We start from the raw sequence: 24,361 nt of genomic DNA, 5'->3' as shown, positions 1-24,361 counted from the left end.
AGGTCCCTACTGCCTTCCCAAGCAACCTCATCTCCATTTCCCTGCTACATTCACCCATGCAGCAGTCATTATGAACTTGTGCACCCCTACCGCCCATCAGTGCTCTTACATATTCCAGACTAAGTTATGCATACCCCTCTGCTCTCTCACTGCAGCCCTTCGTATGCTTTAATCTTACCGTGCTTTACTTCACCTCGTATTATTCTGACTCTGAGCTCCCTGTGCTGAGGCACTTTGCATCACTCATCCTGTATCCTCAGCATGTAACACGGGGTCGAATAAGTCAATTAACTACTCAACAAATCAACACATCACTTAACTTGGTAATCCATAAAACAATTCAAATATCAAATTATTGAACAAATTTGAGCACATTTTTCTTTTTTTTTTTAAATTTTTTTAATGTTTATTTTGTTTTTGACAGAGAGACAGAGACAGAGCATGAGTGGGGGAGGGGCAGAGCAAGAGGGAGACACAGAATCCAAAGCAGGATCCAGGTCTGAGCTGTCAGCACAGAGCCCAACGCGGGGCTGGAAATCACAGACCGTGAGATCATGACCTGAGCAAAAGTCGGATGTTCAACCTCCTGAGCCACCTAGGCGCCCCATGGAGCACATTTTTCTTAATTTTAAGAGGGAGCAACAGTGTCCCACTGAAGCAGATATAAGGGATTATGTGTGGGTACACCGTCTCCATCTTGGTATTAAACACCCAGAAACTGAGTTAATTGTTTTTTAGGGTTGGGAGACTGAAGGGCTGATTCAGGCTAAGCATATACTTTAGGTTTATCTGTGTTCATTTACTGAAAGTCAGTAGCTTTTTCTGAGCTCCTTCAAAAGAAGAACAACCCGAAAGCGTTGATCTCCCCTGGTGAGAGAATGAATGCCTCTCGGATTCACCGGTCAGTAGCCATGACGGTCACTATCAGAGATCTCGACTTCTACCTAATGATGTGAATCATAGCTGTTTCTTTGGTAGGACACAAGTGGGGATCTGAAGGTGTCCCAAAAGTGTTAGGCTTACTAAATAAAAATATAGCTTCTTTTAATGAGACAAGAATCTAGGAAAGATCTGAGAAGTCCTTTGACATGTTGAGCTCTTTGGCTTTTTCTCTGGGCACAATCAGCTCAGTTGGTTTCATTCTCATCAGCAGATAGAAGAGAGACATGATCCAAATACTCTCAAATCTTTCAGTCAAGGGGTGCAAAACAAGATGACACAGTACCATTTTAAGCCGTGGACAAACTTCCCTTTTATAGATTGACAAAAAGCCAATTCTACAAGGAATGTTCATTTTTGAGGTTTGGGAATATCAGCCCGTATGTTTATATTAAAACACACTTGAAAACCATGTTTCTCCCGACAATAATTTCTTTCAATAAAATAGTATCAGTGAAGTTTGTATGAAAAACACTAATATCTTTGTATTTTATTTTCTTACACTTCAATATAATGTATGTGATTTATAGAAATGGGATAGCTTAAAAAAAAAAAAAAACTCTGAGAAGGCACTTGATAGACTTATTTCCCTCTATCAGATTATATTTAAAGTAACAATGAGTTTAAAGATAAAACATTTGAAATTATTTCATAAATGTTGGATACGTGGGATTCGAGGTTCAAAAAACTGCTAATTTTAGATATTTTACAGATATTAAAACCACAGCATAAAGACAGAAGCTGCCTTCATAAAGGAATATGGGTTTATAGAAAGACACATTTGGATTTGAACTTGAGCTCTGCAAATGACCAGCAAATTACGCTGGTAGGAGCAGCGTATGGCATTTTCATAGTTCTGCCAAAAAGTAGGGTGTCAGTTAAAATTCCTTTGTTTTCACTTTCTTCCTCATCTCTTGCACTGTTCTCTACTATAATTTAAAAGACATTAACAAAATCATACAGAAAGAGATTAAGAGAAACAAGAGGAGGTATTCAAACGGTTCAGGATGAGAAAAATGAAAACAAAAACACAAAAACCACTCAAGATTTCTGACCCTTTTTTATCATTAAATGCACTTTTCTAAATGAAGAACCATGATGTTTGAACTAGCAGCAAAGTTTGAAATAAGAATAGGGTATCTAACTTGCTACCATATCGGTTCTTTCAAAGAACACTTAGGTGAAAATGTGCTAAAGGTAACGCTCTTCATTTCCAGAAATTCAAGCAATTTTTAAGAAGGTACCTTCACATGAGCAACACAAGGGTTAGGGAGGCTGACACCCTTTGTGGTAAAGAATCCACGTGTAACTTTTGACTCTCCCCAAACTTAACTACTAATAGTCTACTGCTGACTGAAAGTTTTGTCAATAACAGAACCAGTCAATTAACACCTATTTTGCATATGTATTACATACTAAATCCTTACAATGAAGTAAGCTAGAGAAAAGAAAATATTAAGAAAATCATAAGGAAGATAAAATACATTTACAGGATTCTACTGTATATATCAAAAAAACCTGTGTATAAGTGAACTAGTACAATTCCAACTCATGTTGTTCAAGGGTCAACTGCAATAAAAACGGGGAGGAAGACAGTGAAGTGTTTTAATTAGCTTAAATATACTTGACAATGAACCATTTAAAAAGAATATCCTTTTATCAAGTGCCAACATCAGAGATGCTAGCCAAAGCAAAAAGTTACTAATGCTATTAATTTTGTTGCTTTTCTTCCCTCTGAGAATCATAATGAAGATCAGTGAGGGTAGACTACTCAGATATGGTAGGAGTTCAACAGTCACGTGCATGCACCAATTCTCAAAGGACTGACACTGAGAAACAGGTACGTCTCCTTAAAATCGTCATCTGCTTCCCTCACCCCCCACCCTACCCTTTCTCAATCGCTGTTACTGAGTTACTATACGGGTTTCCGTCACTATCAGAAAGTAGAACATTCTCCTATGAAACCTTTGGTAAGACAAAATGGTGTAGAGCGAAGAATGACCAGTAAATTTTATGGAAAAGTTTTTGAGCATTCCCAGACCCCCAAAATAACCTCTCTTAGGCCTTTGTGATGCCTTAGGGCATGTCTTGCTAACAAAGGCACACAATTAATGGAGATAAAGCACAGCTGTTCACAGACACAGCTCAGAGCTCTGAAAGCTTGGTGCTGAGATGCTGAGTGTGGTTCCCAGGGAGGGAGCCTGGTGGAGCTGCTCTCGCTGCTGAAGAGTACTGGGGGGAAAAAAAACCCAACAATACTGAACACCACTTTTGCTTTTCACCGGTTTTTTGTAAAGATGAAAATCCTCTTTGGATTCCTTTCGGTTAGCAAAAACAGGTGCTAACATAGGCCTTTTCATAAAAGCAAAGTGGCATAATGGGAACTTTTGAAAGCAGGGGATGCCTGTATCTAGATCCTTATTCTTCTAGTTTAAGGTCTGTTCCTGGTTATGCTGAAATTTCTCTCAGGAGATGTTCTAATTCATTTACACTTTAGTCTGAACAAAGTTGATTATCCTACTCCCAGTAACAAATGAGGGGTATGAATGTTTGGAATTAGAGAAAAAGAAAAAAAGGGGGTACAGAAATTAGAGGGTCTGGGTAACACAGCCAAACTGTACCTATTTAAAAATATCATTGTTTTGCCTGCGGTTAGAGTTAATTACAATAATTTGCTCTAATCATGCGCCTGTACTTCTCTTTTTCCAAACACTTATTTCATAATTACGTTTGTCAAGTTGTTAAGGGTAACAACCCTATTTTACCATCCGAGGAAAAAAACAGACCAAAACAAAACAGATGTTCTATGAAATGCTGGAAGTCAGTTTTGTCACAATTACTGAACACATGGTTTCTGACTTGGACAGTATCTCCGCAATTAAAATGAGAAAAGGGCAGAGCCTGCCTGTGGGCCTCTCTGTGGCTTTTACCAATGTATCTGAATTTGCTGATCCTAAGCTGATGAATGGCAATCAAATGAACCAATGAAGGTGGTAGAAATGATAAGTTCAAGCGCAGTTCTCAAACTATACACACTGAACTAACCTCAGTTTCCGCTCTAATCCCAAGCAATGCTTTTTTTTTATCTACAGACAGGAATACCTGAATATTTAGAGAGGAGGATGCAATTCTGGCTAACAACTGCATTTCAAAGCAAAGGAAACCTTTCTTAAAATGAAGATTTAAAAGTTCATTCTACAAACCAGTAAAATGCAGAATACCAGACATTAGGAAAACATTTATTAGTATATTAAGGTTTATGCTGTTGTAGATATACAGCGTCAATAAAGTAAGGCACCATATTGAAAACTCAAACTATGATGATTATGGCATGAGGCAAGACTATGAACCTGAATGGGAAGGGAGAGAAAGAGGAGCATCTCTGTTGGAGGTATTTACCCTGTGGGTTACCATCTTGTAAGGACTGCTCAAGGACAAGGCAGTTTCATCCATTTCTAGTGTCAATCTTCCCTAATATCTTCCTTTCTCATCCTTTGCCTTCTCTTTCTTGATTGACAAGAAATTCATTGGCACCACTGCATTGGTGGCCAATGAATTAAGAGGCCAGCCTTTGAATCCTCTTAAATCATGACTCCTTTTGCCTTTGATTGGAAAGTCAAATGTGTACTGGTTGCCCAAGAATTTATAATATGCGATCTCTAATAAACATAAATCTTTCATTTTGTTGTCTCTCTACCTGTAGACATGCTTCTCAATATGACTCTCCCAAGAAAGTTTTGCAAGCACAGGAAATAGGTCAACTGGTGTCTTCTGGAATCCTCTCATCTCACATATGCCAATCTGATGTTTTAGACTTTTATTATTTAACATGTTATTTTATTGATCATAGTACACTGAAATCTTTGCTTGTTTGACAGCTTTTGAGTTAATAACTGATAGCTTCTGAGAAGGCATCAAGATCCAAAGGCAAAACAGAAAGAGAGAAAACAGAAAATAAACGACAGCAACATGCATTGAAGAATCAAGGAGAAACTAAGAGAGGAGCAGAAAGACGTGCTTATGACTGTACACATTGAAAGTGAACTTTAGGTAAACCTAAGTACAGATTTTTTAAAAGTGTCTAACAAGGATTATATATTTATTTGTCCCAGAATAAAATTGGTCTCAGTATATTACTGTAAGTTTTGAAATACACCCGTATTTAAGAGGTCTCTACAGAGCACACTTTGTGCTTCCTCTAACACTTTCTTTGTACTTCCTGGTGTTTACACACACATACTCCGTCTTGAACGATGGTTAATTAACTATTGATGGGTCCTGGCATTCTAGGGCTTCCCAGGTGACGGCTCCGTATTCTTTACTAATCGTTTAATGAAAACACTTACATGAATAATGAATCTGGCATTTCCCTAGATACACATGCAACTTTTGTAATAGTAATAAAGGCAGGCATATGCAGTTAAACAAGATACTGTGGCTTGAAAATGTTTTCACAAATCAAGTCAGAGAGGTTATGCTGAAAATGAAGCTCCAGGTTTTGAAGCTGCTGTTAAATTTTCACATTAAAATATGCTATATGTTATAAGCTCATAATATTAAAAGAAACAGTTATACTTGACAAGTTAATACCGTTATTTGTTAAGTCCTTAATAAAGTAAGCGCAACTGAGATCTTCATAATCATAGTTCCGAACTTCAAAGTTTGAATTAAAAGCAACATACCCACATCTATAAACACACGTACACACAAACTATACAATGTCTCATAATGACGCAGGAAAACGATATGATTAAAATGTCTATGAAACCTACTATTCACCTTAGAATTGAATCTTGTCATTATTTAGTCCAATTTTAGACATGGATCTTAAGACTTAGATTACACAAACCAGGCCTGATCACTGATTTAGTGGTGACTAAGCATGCCACCATTTTAAACAGGATTTTCATCAACCCCTTTGATTCAATACCAATCTTGGCTCAAATGAACATTTGCTTTGGAGAAACTAAGTGACTACAACCAGTTATTTGAACACATGAGTGAAAAAAAGTTTTTTTTATAGGGGTTGAAATGCAAGAATATCATTGGAAACAAACATTACAAGTACTCTTAGAAAAAGATCCATTTTTGGAGTCAGAAGTCCAAAACTTTGCCTTGTTACTATTTATCAGATGACTCTGTAGGGGTCATTTAACTTCTCAGGATCCTGAGTGCCTTCATTTGTACAATTAGAATAACAGTATTTGCAACATTTTAATTTCCTAGTTGTCGTATACTACACACTATTACTATTACCATCAATAATTACATTCCTAATTCCTTAATTAACTGAACAGCCTTCTATGTGCCAAAACTTTATGGCTCGGTTTTTATATAACTTTTATATAACTTTATATATATTTTTATATCACATCCTCACAATGGTCCTATAAGGTAAGTGCTCTGATTTTTTATACAGATGAAGAAACATCTTAGAGAGGTTAAATAACTTGCCAAAAGCCACACAACTATTAAGAGCTTAAATATAAATTTGAATTCAGATCTTTGACTCCAAATTTCATTTTAGATCCACTATATCCTGTTTCCCCTAATATACCATATATATTTGTGTGTATGCAAACATATATAATATAAACATATAATATGTATTACCTATAGAACACAGAAACATATTATTTTATATATACACGTTTTCAATTCTAAAATGCCATACTAGTTGTGTGTGTGTGTGTGTGTGTGTGTGTGTGTGTGTGTGTGTGTGTTAAAGATTACAAAGACTAAGGCATGGAGCAGGGTCAGTACTTAGTCAATATTTGGGAAAAGGAATTAAAATATGGGAAGCGACTAAGATCATTTTGAGTGAACTGTTAATCATGTATCAGCAATAACAGAGGCTATTTAAATCCCATTCTTATGTAAGATTATGTTTTTAAAATTATTCTATAGAAAAAAACATACAAAGACTGGTCATAGGTTCAATTCTAGATACAGAATTACCAATGATGGAAAAGCAACTATCTTCCATAAGCAAGGGATGAAACCTAACTTTATGGTCTAGATAAACGAAGAGAGACAAGGTCTCTTTAGGGGTGCCTGGGTGGCTCAGTCGGTTAAGCATCCAACTCTTGATTTTGGCTCCGGTCATGATCTCACAGTTCATGGGATCGAGCCCCCGCATCGGGCTCTGTGCTGACAGCACGGAGCCTGCTTGGAATTTTCTCTCCACCCCGCCCCACCCCCGCTCCTCCCCAACTCAAGTGTGTGCACGCCTGTGCTCTCTCTCACTCTCTCTCAAAATAAATAAATACATTTTTTTTAAAAAATGGAGACAAGATCTCTTTAAAAATTACATATGATTCTGAATTTTCACAGCGATGAAACATCATCTTCCATATTTAAAATTTCAAAAAAGCTATTCTGTACTTTCCTATCAAAACAAGATACATAATACTTGCCATATTTTATTTCTCTTGACTGTTGTGTGTGAATTGTAACAATGATGATGAGAACTGACATTCAAAAAGAACAATATACTTTTTTCCAGAGTTAAGGAGAAGAGGTTAGAGATATTAGGAAAGATGCACAGAAGTCTCATTTCTAATACAAGCACACATTTTCAGCTATGTAAAATACTCCATGCTTTCCCCTAATCTGCTCCCGAAGAACGTCAGGCCGGATGCAAGGGTGCTGACACGTGTGCCCATTCAGAGCTAGAATGACAAGCCCTGGGACCAGAGATGCTGCTGCTTCCATTACCCACTGAATACCGTGGCGATTCTTAGTTCATCCTGAGAATGTGGTACTTACTCTTGTACTGCTCTGGCTATGGAAAGGGCCGTAGATCCAGTCTCATTAACGCTATCTAAGGTCACATTTGGCAGGTCATCATCGTCACTGTCACTTTTACTTTGTCTGGGAGATAGGCCTCGGGGGTCCATTTGTGCTGGGAAAAAAAGGCATATATAATGAATTAAAATTAGCGTGCAGAAAGATAACCTTGTCCTGGACCAACATCAAGCATGGCATGTCTGGTCTGTGCCTATCGCGCACATGGAACTCTCTAGAAATCCCAGGAATTAGTGAAAGTGGTGCGTTTAATGGACTGAGCGCTCACTGACTTTTCCCTTGTTCATTTGATTTACAAAACCTCAATCAGCTCTCAACAGTTTCAGGGGATGACTACAGAACAGAAACTATAAAATCCACAATACTATTAACTCCTGAGTGGTCAGAAGCTGATTAGGTAGCTCATCAGTTACTGTGCAACCCCCTGGCTCTTCCTTCTTGCTTCTGCTGCCAGAGTTCAGGCCATTTCACTGCTCGTTAGCACGTTCCCTGGAAGGTGGGGAGCACAGATTTTACCTGCCTATATAGCTCTCTTAATAAGCCTGAAGAAGAGCAAGGTTTACAAGACTAAAAGTTGTAGGTATTTCTCATACTTCAGTGAATACTGTCTCACAGTTCATTACTGCTCTAAGTGGAGATCTGAGTGCCCCAAAATGACAAAGTAGCAGCATTTTAAGTGTATGTTTTATGTGCCAGAAAGTGTTCGTCTCCACACTGATTTCATTTTTCAGAAAGGCATTTCCAGATAGGATTCTCCTCCCACCGTGAACTTGCCAGCAAAGCAAGAAATAGCCCTATGTTCTGTGACCCCTGCTGACCGGGACCATCAGATCCTTTCAAATGAGAGGATTACCATCAGCATTTAGTATGTGAATGCATATTTTTAAAAGTTAGATTTCGTTTCCACTTCCTCCTCTCTATGAACAACCTTAGCATCCACCACTGTCTAGGATTTCCATCAGCCCTCACCTCAAGCACAAAATAAGCACACCTTCTAAATTAAAAGTATTGGACTAGCTACACAACTGCATTATTAAAATACATGACTTCAGCCCCAGCCAGCTGCAGCCAGACTTCTGCTCTTCAAACCTGCCTGCAAGAGATTTCTAAAACCACCACTGCTCGCAAAGAAAAACAAAATGAACTTCACATCATGGTTACAATGACATCTTTTTACAATTTCTTTTTTTCTTAAATCATTTTTTTTGTATTGTAAATTGTACGTTAGGTAGAGCCACTGGGAAATGTTGATATTTCACCATTTTTTACCCACAAAAAGACCATTTCTTGTGAGTCTACTTAATACTTACAATATGAATAGAAAAACCTAGAGAGTTTCAACATAATTCTAACTAAACTTGGCTAGGAAGGAACTTACATCTGTTAAATCCATTACCCTAGTGTATGTGACATACATTCTGCCTGTAAATATAAACACACCAGAATATATTCTGAACAAAGGAAGGGCTTGGTAAATGTTTGTTAAAAGAGAAAATAATCAATTCAAACAATCTAAAGCAGTGGTCCTCAACCAAGGACAAAACTGCCCCCCACTCCCCCTAAGAGACATTTGGCAATGTCTGGCTTGTCACATTCTGATTTGTCACGACTTAAGGGTAAGGGGACCTAGTGGGCAAAAGTCAAGGACAGTGCTAGATACGCTACAATACACAGGTCAGTCCCCCATGACAGAGAATTATCCAGTTGAAAACGCCAATAGCATGCAAATTGAGAAACTCTGATCCAGAGATTTAAGAGTTTGGGTGCCTGGGTGACTCAGTCCGTTACGCGTCCGACTCTTGGTTTCGGCTCAGGTCATCACGGTTGCTGGGATCGAGCCCCGAGCCCTGTGTTGGGCTCTGTGCTGACAGTGTGGAGACTGCCTGGGATTCTCTCTCCCTCTCTTTCTGTCCCTCCCAGTCCCCCCTCCTCTCTAAGTCAAAATAAATAAACAAACATTTACAAAAAAACTTTGGATGTATAAAAGTGTCACATCTTATGACTTCTGGTTGTATAACCACATTGTAATTTCAAAGCCACTATCCAATGAAGTACACTATATGTTGGATTATTCATATTTTCTAGTCCTGTCCTCAAATTAATCAAGTCACGGTCATGTGACTCAGCACTCACAACTTCTCCAAATGCAGTATTCAGTTTCTCAAATGCCAGGAGTCATGCAGTGACACTCATCAAGAGTTACTGTTTTCTTTGTATGATACACAGTGGGACAAAAACACTGTTTATTTTCCATCTGATCTCTAAAGAAGATTCCCTAAATGAAGGATGTTGGGGAAACTCTTCAGGGAGGAAAGTAACCAGTTCCACAAGCATCTGACAACAGAGAGCCACCTAAGCATTCAGTCACTCCGAAGGCACTGAAAGCACCGAATCATTTAAGATTTATTTTGACTGAAGGCAGCAGAAACTGACTCAGGCCAACCTATATTAAACAGAATGCACTGGAAAGCCATTGAGCAGCTCACAGAATGGAAGGTAAGGAGGTAAAGATGAACAGCTATCACTCAAGCAGCACAGCACACAGGAATGATATAGGCATTTAACAGGAATTCATAGACAGCGTCATTTTGGGCAGCCCTAGAGTAGAATGATTCATTTGACAGTCATTCATGACTACTCACATTGAGCCAAGAAAATGAGTATCAGATCTATCCAGGCTTCCAAATCACATATTGTGTGGTGTTACATATGCCTGTAAATGTCAGCAACTTAACATTTAAAGTTGTTGAAACATCATCTTGCCTGTGCCAAGATACCAAATTAACAAACAGCTAAAGAACAGAGAATATCCTGGTGGTCCCATTTTGCCCAAGAGAACTAGAGCCTCCGTGGAGAAGTAATACAACTCAGGGAAGACACGGGCAGTTCACCAATAAGCTCTCTGGCTCTGACAGCCTGACTGTAATAATGATTCCAGACAACTGGTGTGAGAGTTGATCATCTCAATTATGTTATGTTTATAACTTAATGAAAGTTTAAAATATGTTAAACATGGTATCTCTTTTGATGTACTTTTCAGGAACATCATAATTGAGGATTTCTTTCCAATATTTTCAATAAATATTATGAAATACATCTGCTACCATCATGCTGGGAAACTCTTTTTTACCCATACCTTCAGCCAAGCTGAGGAAGTAATTAGAAAGGCTTTTTAAAATCTGCATTGCTGATTAGGTCAGATGATTAGCTTATCTACATACTTGCATAATTCTACTCTATTTTTATTAAACGTGGGATAGGAACATCTACCCTAGTTCACCTCTATTAGTCTTCCAGTTCCTCAGCTCATTTCAGAAGCACAGATTCTCTGAGGCACCCATTCAGAGAAAACGGAAAAGTTACCTGGGCACCAGAACTAAAAACCCATCTACTCCTCTAAGTAAGAGAGCAGCAAATCAACTATAAACATCTGAAAATGATTTACATTTGAGATTTTGTTCCTTTTCAGTGATAAAGGGATCATATAGCTTTGGGTATCCCAGCTCATTGTTGATGGTGGCGTCATTGCTGAGTTGGAGGTGCTGTGGAATAGGGTGTGAGTTTCATACCATGTGACAAATCCCTAAGAAGGGAACCTCAGAACCCTAACACCTGTAGTTGAACATATTCACTCTAATTTTCTAATATGCATGTACAATAAACTATTCCTGTAAAGATCCTCCCAATAAATCATGTCTCCATATATCCATGCCCTTGTGTGGCTGCTTCCCATAATGACTCCAGACTTGGCTATATGACTTGATGTGGCCAAAGGAATATTAGCAAACACGACACAAAGCAAAAGCTTGTAAAGCACTTGCATATTGGGTTTCCCCTGGATCTGTTACTGTTTTTAGAACCTAGCCACCATGTGAAGGAACCCAAGAAAGCCTAAAATACACGCTGTTCAGCTGGAAGCCAACACCACCTGAGGTAAGTGACTCATTTTAGAATGACTGGTGACTTTCCAGCCACCAGATGATTGTAGCCATGAGTGACCCCGGTAAAACTAGCATGAGAACCGCCTGGCTAAACCCATCCCCAATTTTTGACTCACAGGATGGTAGGCAAATAAAATAGTGGCTGTATCAATTTACCAGATTTGGGGGTGCTCTGTTATATGGCAATACAAAATCAATGCACTCTCCCAGATTATTCCAGAGGTTTCCGGACAATGATGTGGAATGATGTGTAACTACGATTACAGTGAGCCCATCACACTCCTCTCTAATCTCCTCCCAGGAGGCAACCCAGACTTAAGCAGCATAAATTTAAGTCGGCTATTAATAGAAGTATGGAAAATAAAAGTCACATATTCTGTATTATTTACTTCTCAATCCAAAATATTCAAAATGTATTTACAGTTACTTTGGCTTTAGTGGTATCTTTGATCCTTGACCTGCCTCAGGCAGGGTTCTACTGGAAGGGTCCATCAGTTGGTATTACTATTCGGGTGAACAAAACTTTTCTATCCCTTTTCTCAAACTCCTAGTGATAGGAGGGTCATATGGGTAGATCGTCCCAAGTAAGGGGCTAGCCAAAGCTAGTTTCATACGTTTGCCTCTCTTCAACTCACATGGGGCACTTGAACTTTATTTCCCCTCCCAGTAACAGTAAACTGACATAGACACAGAGACACCAATGTCCATTCTCACCTCCCCCAACTGAGCTTAGGTGTGGACAAAAGATTGAATGCTCTATCTTACGCAGAAATAAATTGGCCCATTCAGCTATTCTTCAAGGAAAGGAAGTTCTTCCATATGGCACCATATTAAATGCAAACAATACAACAATCTATGAACATACACTGAAACTTTAAGACTAACATGTCCTAAAAGTGACTCACAGAAGGATTTATTCAATCCCTTTCGGCTTGGCCTGCCCAGGCTGAAGGACAGGGGACACCCGCAGAGGGAAGGGCAGGAGGCAGCTGGTGAGCAGAGGCTGTGGCGCTGCCAGACTTTCCTTCCCCCTCTCTCAGCCACTGCTAGGCTGCCTGGTGCCTGCAGAAGCCCTCGCTGTTCATCCTACCAAGGCTGAAGCATGTCCCAGTTAGAGAAACACTGGCTTCCACAAGCGCTGCTGCTTTCTGCTCAAAAGAAGGGAGTGGGAGAATGGGGAGTATTGAGGGGAGGAAAACGAACACATGGTGGTCGGGGGGGAATGTGCAGAGGGAACACTCAGAGCATTATAGGCTAAAAGAGTCCTCTTGCATCACATTCTATGCAGGAATTGCTCTAAGAAGGACAGCTGCAGTGTTTCTTTAGATAAAAACAGAGCTCTGGCTTCAGAGAACATGGGTGAGACTTCTGGCCCCATCACTGGCAGCCTTCTGATGTTGGGCGATAGATTTCCCACCCTCTTAAACTCGGTTTCCTCCTTGCCAGTGCTGATGTGCCAGTAAATGAGATGATGCATGCAAAGCACTTGTTACCCTGCCTGGAATTTGGTAGCACGTTACCATTCTGCTGTTTTTTAAAAAATTTTTATGTTTTTATTTATTTTTGAGAAAAAGCAAGCAGGGGAGGGGCAGAGAGAGAGGGAGACAGAGAATCCCAAGGAGGCTTGGGGCCATCAGCGTAAAGCTCTATGCGGGGCTCAAACTCACGAACCACAAGATCGTGACCTGAGCAGAAACCAAGAGCTGGGTGAACACTCAACTGACTGAGCCACCCAGGCGCCCCAGCATCACTCTGTTTTACCCTGGCCGTCAATGTAGCGCTTCTCCAACCACCCCTTATATGACACTACTGCTAAATCCCTTCCCATCTCCTGGGCTGTTTGAAGTAAGCAGTTTTCTTTTGAAATGTACCTAAACTGAAAGTGCCGTCACAGAGGCAGAGTACATATTGGATAATATATAAAACCACTACTTCTCTTGATCCAAACATTCATTTATATATTCAGCCAACGGATATTTATTGGACACCTATGAGAAATCAAGCAGTCTTTTGGGTGCTGTGGAGAGAGCAGCGAACAAGGCAGATAAAAATTCATGCTTTCACCCTGGGGGGAGACAGACAATAAAAAATAAACAAGAAAAACATATACTCAGTCAGATAATGATAAGTGCCATGGAGGAAAAATAAAGTAGGCAAGAGGGGGTGAGGGGGCTAGAGGCTGCTGAGAGGTAGGTGGACAGTTTTAGAGAGGGTGGCCTGGAAGGCCTCATGGAGAGAATGGCAGCTGAGCAAGGACCTGCAGGAGTTGAGGGGAGGCTAGCAGATAGAGACTGGAGAGGGAAGGCAGCGCGTTCCAGGCAGAGCAAGCAACAGGTGCAAGAACTCGAAGGTGGGAAAGTGTGTTATGTGCCAAAGGACCCACAAGGAGGTTTATTCCATTGCTCAAGCTGAAAAAGGGGTGAGGACAGACAGATGAAGAAATGCACAGCCCATGTCAAGATTCTGGGTTTTGCTCTGACTGGGAAGGGAAGCCATTTGGTAAGAATCACCCTGGCTATTGCACCTGGAGCACAGGGGGACATCCAACTAGGGGTACAGGCGCAAGAGTCATCCAGTGACATTAACATTCTCTGAAAACCTCGCCAGCTTTTTTTCTCTTTGGCCACTTCATGCTGGCTGCACATAGAACACTCAACGAAAACTCAGGACTTCATTACCTGAAGGCCTACGAGGTATGCTTTTCCTAATGTTTGTCTGACTGCTATCCTGACCTCATTTGCTTTCAGAATACCCACTGTTCAAATAGATGCCTGATCTTTCTAGCAGGTCAAGATATACGATGAGAGAAGAATTCATTAGTATATAAAGCTTAACTTCAAGTACGGTGAACTCCAAGACCAGAACCAGCTCTCCAGGGTCCCACGTTACTTACCGAAGTTTTGATTAAAATCACTTTCTTGTTTCCTTTGCTTTTGCTATTGCTAACGAACTGGTATGCCTCTACACAGTGGCAACTGTGATTGTCTACATCACCCCAAATGAAGATTTGAAAACGTAATCAATTATGTAAATTCTAGAATGTTGGCACTGTGTAGATACAGTATGCAATTTATTCATTTTTTTTTCTCAATTCCTATCTGTGCACTTGACAGAGTAATGGCTTCTGCTCCCATTATATTAAAAAAATAACCTCATAATGTTGTTATAATTCTCTAGTTGCAAGTACCACTTCTCAGTTATGATGCCACTGGACCTCCCTACAGCTTTCAAGACTGTCGATTATTGCTCTTCATTTTCACTCTCAGCCTCTTAAAATTCTTTCCTCCCTTGGTTTCATGATGGGCACATTTAAGTCCTGTAGGTCTTGTCACTGTGTTTGTAAATAAAGTTTTATTAAATCATGCTCATTTATTTGATCTCTGCCTGCTTTAGTGACTCAATGGCCGAGTTGAGTAACCGTCACAGACACTCACATGGTACACCATAAAATACCATCTGGCTTTTCAGAGAAAGTATTTATTGACTCTATTGTACACTGATTTTCTTGAGTCAGTCAGTTCCTCCCTCCCCCCCTCCCCACATCCCTCTTTCCCTCCACACCTCCCCCTCTTTCTTTTACCTTCCTCTTCATCTCCTCTTTCTGCATACATCCAAATGTTCATTTTCCTCTGGAGTTTCCACTACCTACCCTCTTCTGCCTCTCTTTATGGGTGAGCTTCTTATTAATTCCCCACAATTCCATACTTCCTACAATCTCAGTGACTATCTCCGAGGAAATGAATACCAAATTCGCGTTCCCACCTCTGATCCTTCCCCTAAATTCCAGTCTTCTATTTTTGGCATCCTACTTCCACCTGATTATTCCAGTCATTTCAGACTAAGTGCTATTCTTCTTTAGAGTCTTGATTTTACCCATCATTCCCTTGGTCACCCAGGTTCAAAACTCTCATTCATTTGTACTCCTTTAAGGCAACTAATTGCTACTGCTTTTACCCCTAAATTTTTCTGGAACTGCTTCCTTCCCTTTCGTACTCCTTCCCAATGAACTTTCTCAAGGTACCGCTATATACATAAGTCTCATAGAGCATTTTTCCAGTAACTGAATGGATGCAGGGCTTTCCTCAAAAGATTCCCTATTTAAAAACCTTGAATTTTCCCACGATCTAACAAATACAGTTCAAGAGCCCTCCCCAATTATTCCACAATTGATTTTTCATTTGGAACTCTGTTGAATCTTATCCTCAAGGCTCCTTCCTTAATCAGCTGTATCTGGCTATTCCCTTCCATCCACATTCAGGCAACAAAAATCTACCCTTCCTATAGAACAATGTCTTCTTCATGAGACTTCATTTCATTTTCTAACGGTACATAATCTCTCCTTTTCAAAAAAAACACGCATACTTTGTACTTCCACATTTTTATGGAACCCTTGCACTTTCCATTTTGAATTATACCTAAGCATAGTATAGTTATTTTACATCCCTTATTATTCTGTCTACGCTTTGAGAGGAGAGCCATATCAATTATACTCTCTTGTACACAGTGAAATATAACATTGACTGATGATGATGATGGTAATAAATGCAGGTCCCTATTTGAAATGGTCACAGTGGTTCTCAGTTGGCAAAGATTTTGCAATGTAACGATGAAAGTGTCTAGTTCATATTTTATTTTAAAAATCACATTCTGGCTTCTATTCTAATATTAACATTGTTGGGGGGAAAGTCACAATCATTAAATTTCTATTACTCGGTAAAGTCTCAGATAATTATATTTTGGGCTTGACTAGGCCAATGAATGACACAGAAATGGAAATGTTCATAACTTTCCGTCACTTTTTACCTAAATTACATTTAACAGGCTTTTCTTTTCTTTCAGGAAAATATTTTAAATAGTTAAACATACCTATCATTTCTATAATATGAGCTACTGCTTGGAAACTTCAATGAAGGAATTTAATCATTTAAAATACAGCTTAAAAATTAATGTTTGTTGAGATTATTACAACAGCGACTAGGTTTCATTTTTCTAAAGAATCATGACTAAAACTACTTTTCGTATTTGTAAAAAGAAAATGAACACAGATTTACAACTGTCTTGTGTTCACTGGAAATATGTCTTAGAGCACAAAAGGCTTTTGTGATTAAAGAGTTCATAAAATTTTCCATTAATAAGTGGGCTTTTACACTATGCTTGGTAACCTTATACAACTCTCCAGAGTCGGCTAAGAGCCTTGAACTCTAGGAGCCCTCTGAGATAATCACGGCACCACCATTTCCTGTTTCTTTCCATTTTGTCAATTCATTACTGCTCAAAACCCAAGCTAACCAGCTTCCATCAATTTATTCAAGTGAATCCACTTTAAGCAGGGATGATTTTAAACGCTTACTCAAAAAGTGATTTTGTGGTGAGCGCATATGATAGATAATGAAATCACCAAACTCATGTTCATGTGGAATGCGGAGAGATTTTAGGCATTATACCATGGCCTTTTAATTCACTCTTCTTATTTCACTTGGTCTTTTTGCTCTATTGGTTCATAGACTGGATACAATTAAATCTTTCATGAAACAGACTGAGATCTGCTATAATAATTTTAAGTACCACTGAGTCATGGTCCTTGTCTTAGGTGCTGTGGCCTGCAGAACACCAACAAAGTTGGCATGCACAACTACTATGGCACATTGAGAATCAGTGTTGCTGTTGCCATCCTACCTTTCAAATACTTTGCTCTCCATGCCTCATTTTAGGATATATTTAAGCCAGCTAGATTACAAATAAGTCATAATCTATAATAGTGATTTCACCTGTCCTCTTAGACATGTGGGAGACCCTTAAAATTCTTCAAGATGTGTTCTAAAACCATCAAAAATCCTCAAATTTGTGAATTATTTACACATGCCATGGAACCTTTCTATGGCTTCCAAGGCTGCCCGTTATCCCTTTTCACTGTCACTTCTGGCCTCTTCTTAAGACTTTCTCTTTCCTGGGGCACCTGGGTGGCTCAGTCAGTTAAACCTCCAACTCTTGGTTTTGGCTCAGGTCATGATCTCATGGTCGTGAGAGCGATGGTCATGAGATCCAAGCTCGGCATGGAGCCTGCTTAAGATTCTCTCTCCCCCTCTCTCTCTGCCCTCCCCCTCTCTCTCTGCCCTTCACCTATGCTCTCACTCCCGCACACACACGCTTTCTTTCCCTCAAGAACAAAAAAAGACATTCTCTCTCCTTGGCTTCAGGAATGGTCACACTTGTCCTCGCACCCTGTAACACATTTCCATCTAGTTTTAGACTTCTTGTGCTCATCCTCACATCAATCATTAAAAAATACATATGAGCGTTTTCTTTCTCATTTGATTGGTAATTTACACATGCCCATGCATATACTCTTCCCCACAAACAACTCACAAGAGTTGCTTTGTGGGGCACAAGCAGAGGGCACAAAGCACCACTAAGACGAGTCCCGTAGCTGGGAGGCTCACTCATGAACAGACTCCCATGTTCCCATGACTCAAACTTGTAATTTAGCAAAATATCTATACTGCATACCAGACTTTTGGGGGACACTTGAGAAATATAGAAATCTTAGACGTTTTATCTGTGAATGCTACTGTGATGTCTACTGTGTTAAAATCATGGAAGGTAAATTTGCTATATGAGGGCAAACGTAGGTGCTGACTCTTCTCTTTCTAATTTATGGCTTTGCATTGTCCTAACCTGGGGTGAATTTGTATTCGAAAATGACCTGTATATATCTTTGCGCCAAAAAGGAAGTATTGCTACGTATTTTCCTCTGTTTCCATCTAGGTTGAAGCGTGTGCTTGTTCATGTCCTCATTTTATGCCAACTCCAAAGAGAGGAATTTGCCTTGTAAAACTGGATTGAAGGTGCTTTCCGTGTCATGTCTATGTTTGGTATGCTTTTGTAAGAAAGGATAAGTCTGTTAGTTTCCACCGATCCCTAACAAGCTTTTTTGTTTTGTTTTGTTTGATTTTAGAGACGTTATTTTGACGCTTTACTAACCATTCCCCTCCCCTTGAGATAATAAATTAGCAAGTCTCGGAGGATTTGGGTGAGATCCCTACACCAAGAAATGGATCATACTTCCTCTGGCCTCAGGTACATCCATTACATTGGGGCTCATTTGCTCAGACCTCTTTCTGAGTCCAGAGATGCAACCCTCAGACATGGGGTAGGCAAGAAGCCCATACAGGCAGGTGATGTGGACTCCAGAAATGACTCTGGAAGAACAAGGTCAAAGCTGTAATTCTGCCTAGAGATGGGCCAGGTGACAAATATTTTGAGAACACTATTATACGCTATATTGAGAGAGGACATGGAAAGTACACATTAGTCTTTTTTGCTTTCTTAACTTTAAGCTGGGTTTACAACTAACTTCTCTATGAAAGTCCATCTAGGTTCTGTGAAAAGAGAGTTTCTGAAGAAGACACAGGCTATCACAGAAGGTGAGGTCTTGGGTTTTCCAAGGCAAATGTCTGGTAGACTGGGTTATGCTTGAGGATGGTATATTTAGGTGTTAAACACAAAGTGTGATAGTGTGTTTTCTTTGAACATGGTAATAAAGAAATGTAGATTTTTTTTAATTGGTAAAAGCCAGTGACACTTATGTTTGGATTACTTCTAAAATTTATAATGTTCTAATAATATGCATTCCAAACATCATTTACCCTGATTTCCTTAATCAAAGCTGCCAAGTCACCTCCTCAGCATTAAGCATGAGCTGTCCCTGAGGCCAAGCAGAGATCTGAGAGGCCAGGATGGTTCGTTATAATCCATGCAAGTTCGCATGCTAATGACGGAGATCTTCCTTGGTGTCTACCACATTTATACGATCAATTAAAAAAGATGTCAGGGGGGGCGCCTGGGTGGCGCAGTCGGTTAAGCGTCCGACTTCAGCCAGGTCACGATCTCGCGGTCCGTGAGTTCGAGCCCCGCGTCGGGCTCTGGGCTGATGGCTCAGAGCCTGGAGCCTGCTTCCCATTCTGTGTCTCCCTCTCTCTCTGCCCCTTCCCCGTTCATGCTCTGTCTCTCTCTGTCCCCAAAATAAATAAACGTTGAAAAAAAAAAATTAAAAAAAAAAAAAAAAAAAAAAAGATGTCAGGGGCCAAATCAACTCTTCAGCATTTATATTCTTTTTTCTCTTTCAACTACCCCAAATCCTGAAAAGTTCCTCTTTCCATTGTCTCTCACAGCCAACAACATTTGGTGTGAAAGATAAAACATTAAGAACCATTTACCATACGATCCATTATTTTCTTTCTCATAAACTTGCTTATGAATTATTTATAGCTTTCACATCATTTTTATTTAAGAAATTTCCCCACAAATATGCAACTCCACACCTATTTATTCTCCCAACGGATTAAAAAAAAAATCCTACCATTTTCAGTATTTCAGGTCATTAAAAAAAGTAAAATATTACAGAAAAAGTTGGTTCTTTGTTGTTTACTAATTCGCTTCTTTCTTCCATAGTATCCTGGTGTATTTAAGTTTTTATCTTTTAACTGCATATATATCAATAAATGAATACAGTTTTGCTCTTTGAAAAACTGTATATAGGGAGATCATATTCTACAATTTATGTTCACTTAAAATTGCTTTTGAGATTTGTTTACCTTCTTTCATTTAAAATTTTTCTAAAGTCTCAAGTCAGTCTGTGCATCTCTTCTCCTCCCAAACACAAGCAGGACTTAGCATGCTAGCACTACCCAGTGAACACTCCTACCTTCCCCCATGTTCTTCTTCATTACAATTTGGAATTTTGATTCATGTTCCATTTCCAAGAGCTAACTGAAATTTGTTTCTTCTCTTTTTTGTAGATATTGACTTATACTTTTAAAACCAGTTCTAGGCTCACCTCTTCTTCTGGGTTTTCTTTCTTCAAAAGCATACCCTTAAATTCTTTCAGCAAATTTGTGTGCGTGGTAAACTCTTAGCCAACATATGCCTGAAATAAATTTTATTTTGCTGGCAAATGAATCTCGCTGAGAAGAGAATTCCAGGATCCCTCACTCAGTCCTCTGAAGAAACTACTGACTTGCTCTCTGACAGTTGTTGCTGTTGACAATCTTTGTTTTTCTTTAATTCCTTTGTTGATAAACTTTTGAGATTTTCTTTGGGACTCATGCCTGCCAATTTCAGGGCTGTGTGTCTAGATGCGGATTTATCTTTACTGATTCAACTATATTCTAAGATTCATGGCTTCCCTAATTTTCCAAATCCCCATATTTCTCTGAATATTGCTTTCTGAGTAACAGGTTCTACCTACTCCTATTTTATACACATCCTTTTAGATCAACTTTGGAACACGTCAATTCATATCTCGCATCTTTTTCTCTTGTTGTTTTTGTTGATTTTTCCACTTTATGTTGTTTCCTGGGTAAAATTCTCAGTACCATCTTTCAATTCATACATTTTCCCACTAACCTTTCTCAACATGTGGCAGTTGCCAAAACGAGAACTTGGGAATTCTCTACATTTATCTTCTCCCTTGTCCTCAACATCCATTTGGGCAACAAGTTCTGTCCACTGGATTTGCATTGGCACTGCCTCTGGGTGGGCCTTTGCAAATTCTCACCTGCCCCCATATGCTAACCCACCGACTTACAAGCGCTCGCCCCTGTAGCATCCTGTTCATATAGATGCCCCAGCTTGGCACACAATAACTCCTTCTTTCATATTTCCAGGATTCTGTATCTTTTTTTTTTTTTTTAATGCCTTTCCTTCTTCCTTTTACCTATGTGGATAATGCAAGTACACACTGTCCTCTAAGAAAAATCCTTCTGAAATGATCACCACCCCTCCCAACCACTGAGCTTTCTGTCCCTTCCTTTGTGACCTGCCTCTGTGTGTCTACACTTATCTGTGTGACAGAACTTCCCATTATAGCTGCTTTGCCTCCTCCATTCACTCAGCTATAAGCTTCTTGTGGGCATCATCTGTGCATCGTAAACGTAGCTGAATCATATATGTGCACTGAATCAAATGGCTAAGTAAACAAAAAGGAAAACATGGAACAATTCCTGTATAAGGCAAAAGGTTAAAAAAATGGGGATTAAGTTTTTGTTTTTTAATAAAAGCAGCTCAAATGTTTTTATTACCGTTCAGTAACACTACTGGCAGTTCAGGGTTTGGTTTGGTTTTGTTTTGATAAAAAAGAAAGCAAGAAAGAAAACAAATCGGTGCTATAATCTTCCCATTTAAATAATAAATAATTTAAATAATAAATATGAAGACTTTTCCTCCATATAAATGGCATACCATAGGCAATAAATAAGTTTATGATAAGCCAACCAATTTCATTTAGTTTATAAAGTACAATAGTTTCTAGGTGGTATCAGTTTTAACGTGTGAACATGTATACACAAATACACATGTCTGTGCATGTTCACGTGTGTGCATTTATATATACATGCGTAAATAAGGTATAGTACACCAAGGTGTTCTTTGAGCCTACTCTAGCATGCCCGGATAGGAGATGGCCACTGCATCTTGTAGCCTACAAATATTCAAGACCTCTACACAAATCACCCACCGGCTAAATGGTAACAATATGGCTGATGCTCCTTACATCTTCTGTGAGAAAAGCAATGGTATAATCTTATCAAGTAGAACAGGAGTCTGTGATGGCTTACTCTGCTGTTAGGAAGGATAATTCTACTCCCAATGTTTATCGTAGTTAGAAATACAGAGCACAATCCTGAAAAATAGCTATAAACCATTCAGTGGCTTATTTAGGCTTGTAAACTGAAAAAGCTGTAATCTTCCATTTATATCAGATATAGAAAATTACACAGTTAAAGCTGATTTAAGTTACAGTTGAAAGGGGGTTATTTTTTAGTATGAGGGGCTTATGATGATGATTACTATAAAAAATGATCACAAGTGGCCAAGGAAGGAGAGAAATGGGCCTGTTAGTAGTTATTTTACTTGCAAGGTGGATAACGAGACGATAAAACATGTAATTGGAGGTTATACCACCTTGATTACTGTAGATTATACCAATGGGTACAACAACGCCATTAAGCAAGCAGTGCCTCACCAGTTAGTGCTCATTTGTTGGATGATAAATGGATTCTGTTCCATTATAACCGTCACTTTGAGAATGTGTTGGAAAATACCTGCTATCCCATATCACGATACCAATCAATTCTGGACAGCATATAAGGTACTTTACTCTTTGATACACCTAATAAAATGAGATCTACAAAAAACATAGAAAAGATACTATTTGAGACTCTGAAGAGAAACGAAAATGGGAAAACGTCAGCTCTTACTATGAAGCTATTCTCTGTAACCAAACACACATTTTATGGAATTTATTTTCCAATTTTAAAAAAGGCATTCTGGAACATCTGCTGTATAAGCTAGGATAATTCTAAAACTGTAATGCTATAATGATTATTAGCTATTGGCTAGCGCTTGGAATTTTATTGAACTCATTAATCTAAGAAAAATAAATATAATTATAACAGTAATAATAAATGCTGGCTGCATTTTTATTCTGTGGCTTCCATTTGTGTTTTTCAGAAAATAACCATGACCCCAAATGAGGCAAGACAGAACAGGCATGTCTGTGTTGTATATGTCTGTCGAACCAATTCTCTGCTCAAGAGAGCTCCAGGCAGGGACCAGATATGTCTAAAAGTGACAGAGATGTCGATCTCTGAAACTCAGTGAACCACACTTTGACAAAATTCCCCCACACCTAGAAATGTTAACCTACAGCTCGAGGCTGTTTTCAATGTTGCGAGATGCTGGACAAATGAAAATACAGAATACGGTAATGCCAATATTTAGCAACATGGAATTACTTCATGCAACTTACAGATAGGCAGATATAGAGCTATAGATTTAATACATAACAAATTTTAAGCCTTGACAAAAGTTAACATTCCTTAAAATACAACATATCTAACCTGAAAAAAGATAGAATTGGATTTATACTGATGAATTTTCTACATAACCCAGGCATACCTCTTTACGCATCAAGTCCAACTATGGCCAGTAGCTTGAGGGCATTAAGATATTTTGATTTTATTGAAGGCTCTATCACTAAGAAGCTGTGCTCCTTATAAGGAGCAGAGGAAGGGACATGAGTCTCAGTTTTCTTATCTGTAAAAGACAGGCCCTAATACCCATACATCGGTTATTGTAAGACTTAAAGATGATATATGTAAAGCACAAAGAACATATAGGCATTCAATAAAGGTTAATTATTTAAATGATTTTTAATAAATATCTGTATAAGATTTATTACCTACTTTCTTTGTTGCCTAGTTCAAACAGACTGACCATAATTTAACCTTTCTTTCATTACTAATGGTCATTATTTCAAAAGCAATTATTGTGCTGTAATAAAGTATTATCTCCAAGGACTAAAGAGCTGTGTGAGCCTATTTACTCTAATCCCAAAAGACCTTGCTGGGATTTTTCAAGTTCTTATTTTAATAATAATTTTCACACCTTTGTTAGGTGCCACTTTTTGCTCTCAGCTCACCTACTAAAGGGAGTTTCCTAATTTGGGCAGGGGGCTGGCATATGAGAATCTCAGAGGGTATGGAGCATTGGTAGATTGGTAATGCAAAACCAGTCGGTCTATTTTCCTTTATTAAGGGGAACTACAGAAACTGAAAAGCTACAGCATTCTTGTGGCCACTGGGAAAACATGAAAACATCTACCGAGACAACATTTC

The 24,361-nt window shown here is 39.0% G+C and overlaps 1 protein-coding gene across 10 annotated transcripts in view; it reads right to left on the bottom strand.

The window, feature by feature from the left end:
- The window catches only part of KLF12 (KLF transcription factor 12), a 436,833-nt gene that overhangs the window by 108,149 nt on the left and 304,323 nt on the right, over nucleotides 1–24,361 (bottom strand). For all 10 annotated transcript variants that reach the window (XM_040487361.1, XM_040487366.1, XM_040487363.1 and 7 more), the window contains one exon: nucleotides 7,708–7,843. In XM_040487361.1, coding sequence (XP_040343295.1) covers nucleotides 7,708–7,843 — 136 coding nt within the window. The remainder of the gene's footprint in view (nucleotides 1–7,707; nucleotides 7,844–24,361) is intronic.

The sequence above is a fragment of the Herpailurus yagouaroundi genome, unplaced genomic scaffold (assembly GCF_014898765.1).
Source record: "Herpailurus yagouaroundi ecotype Mexico unplaced genomic scaffold, PumYag 164, whole genome shotgun sequence".
Classification (NCBI taxonomy): Eukaryota; Metazoa; Chordata; class Mammalia; order Carnivora; family Felidae; genus Herpailurus; species Herpailurus yagouaroundi.
Note: the sequence above shows the minus strand (reverse complement) of the source record. Positions and strands in the feature narration are given on the sequence as shown.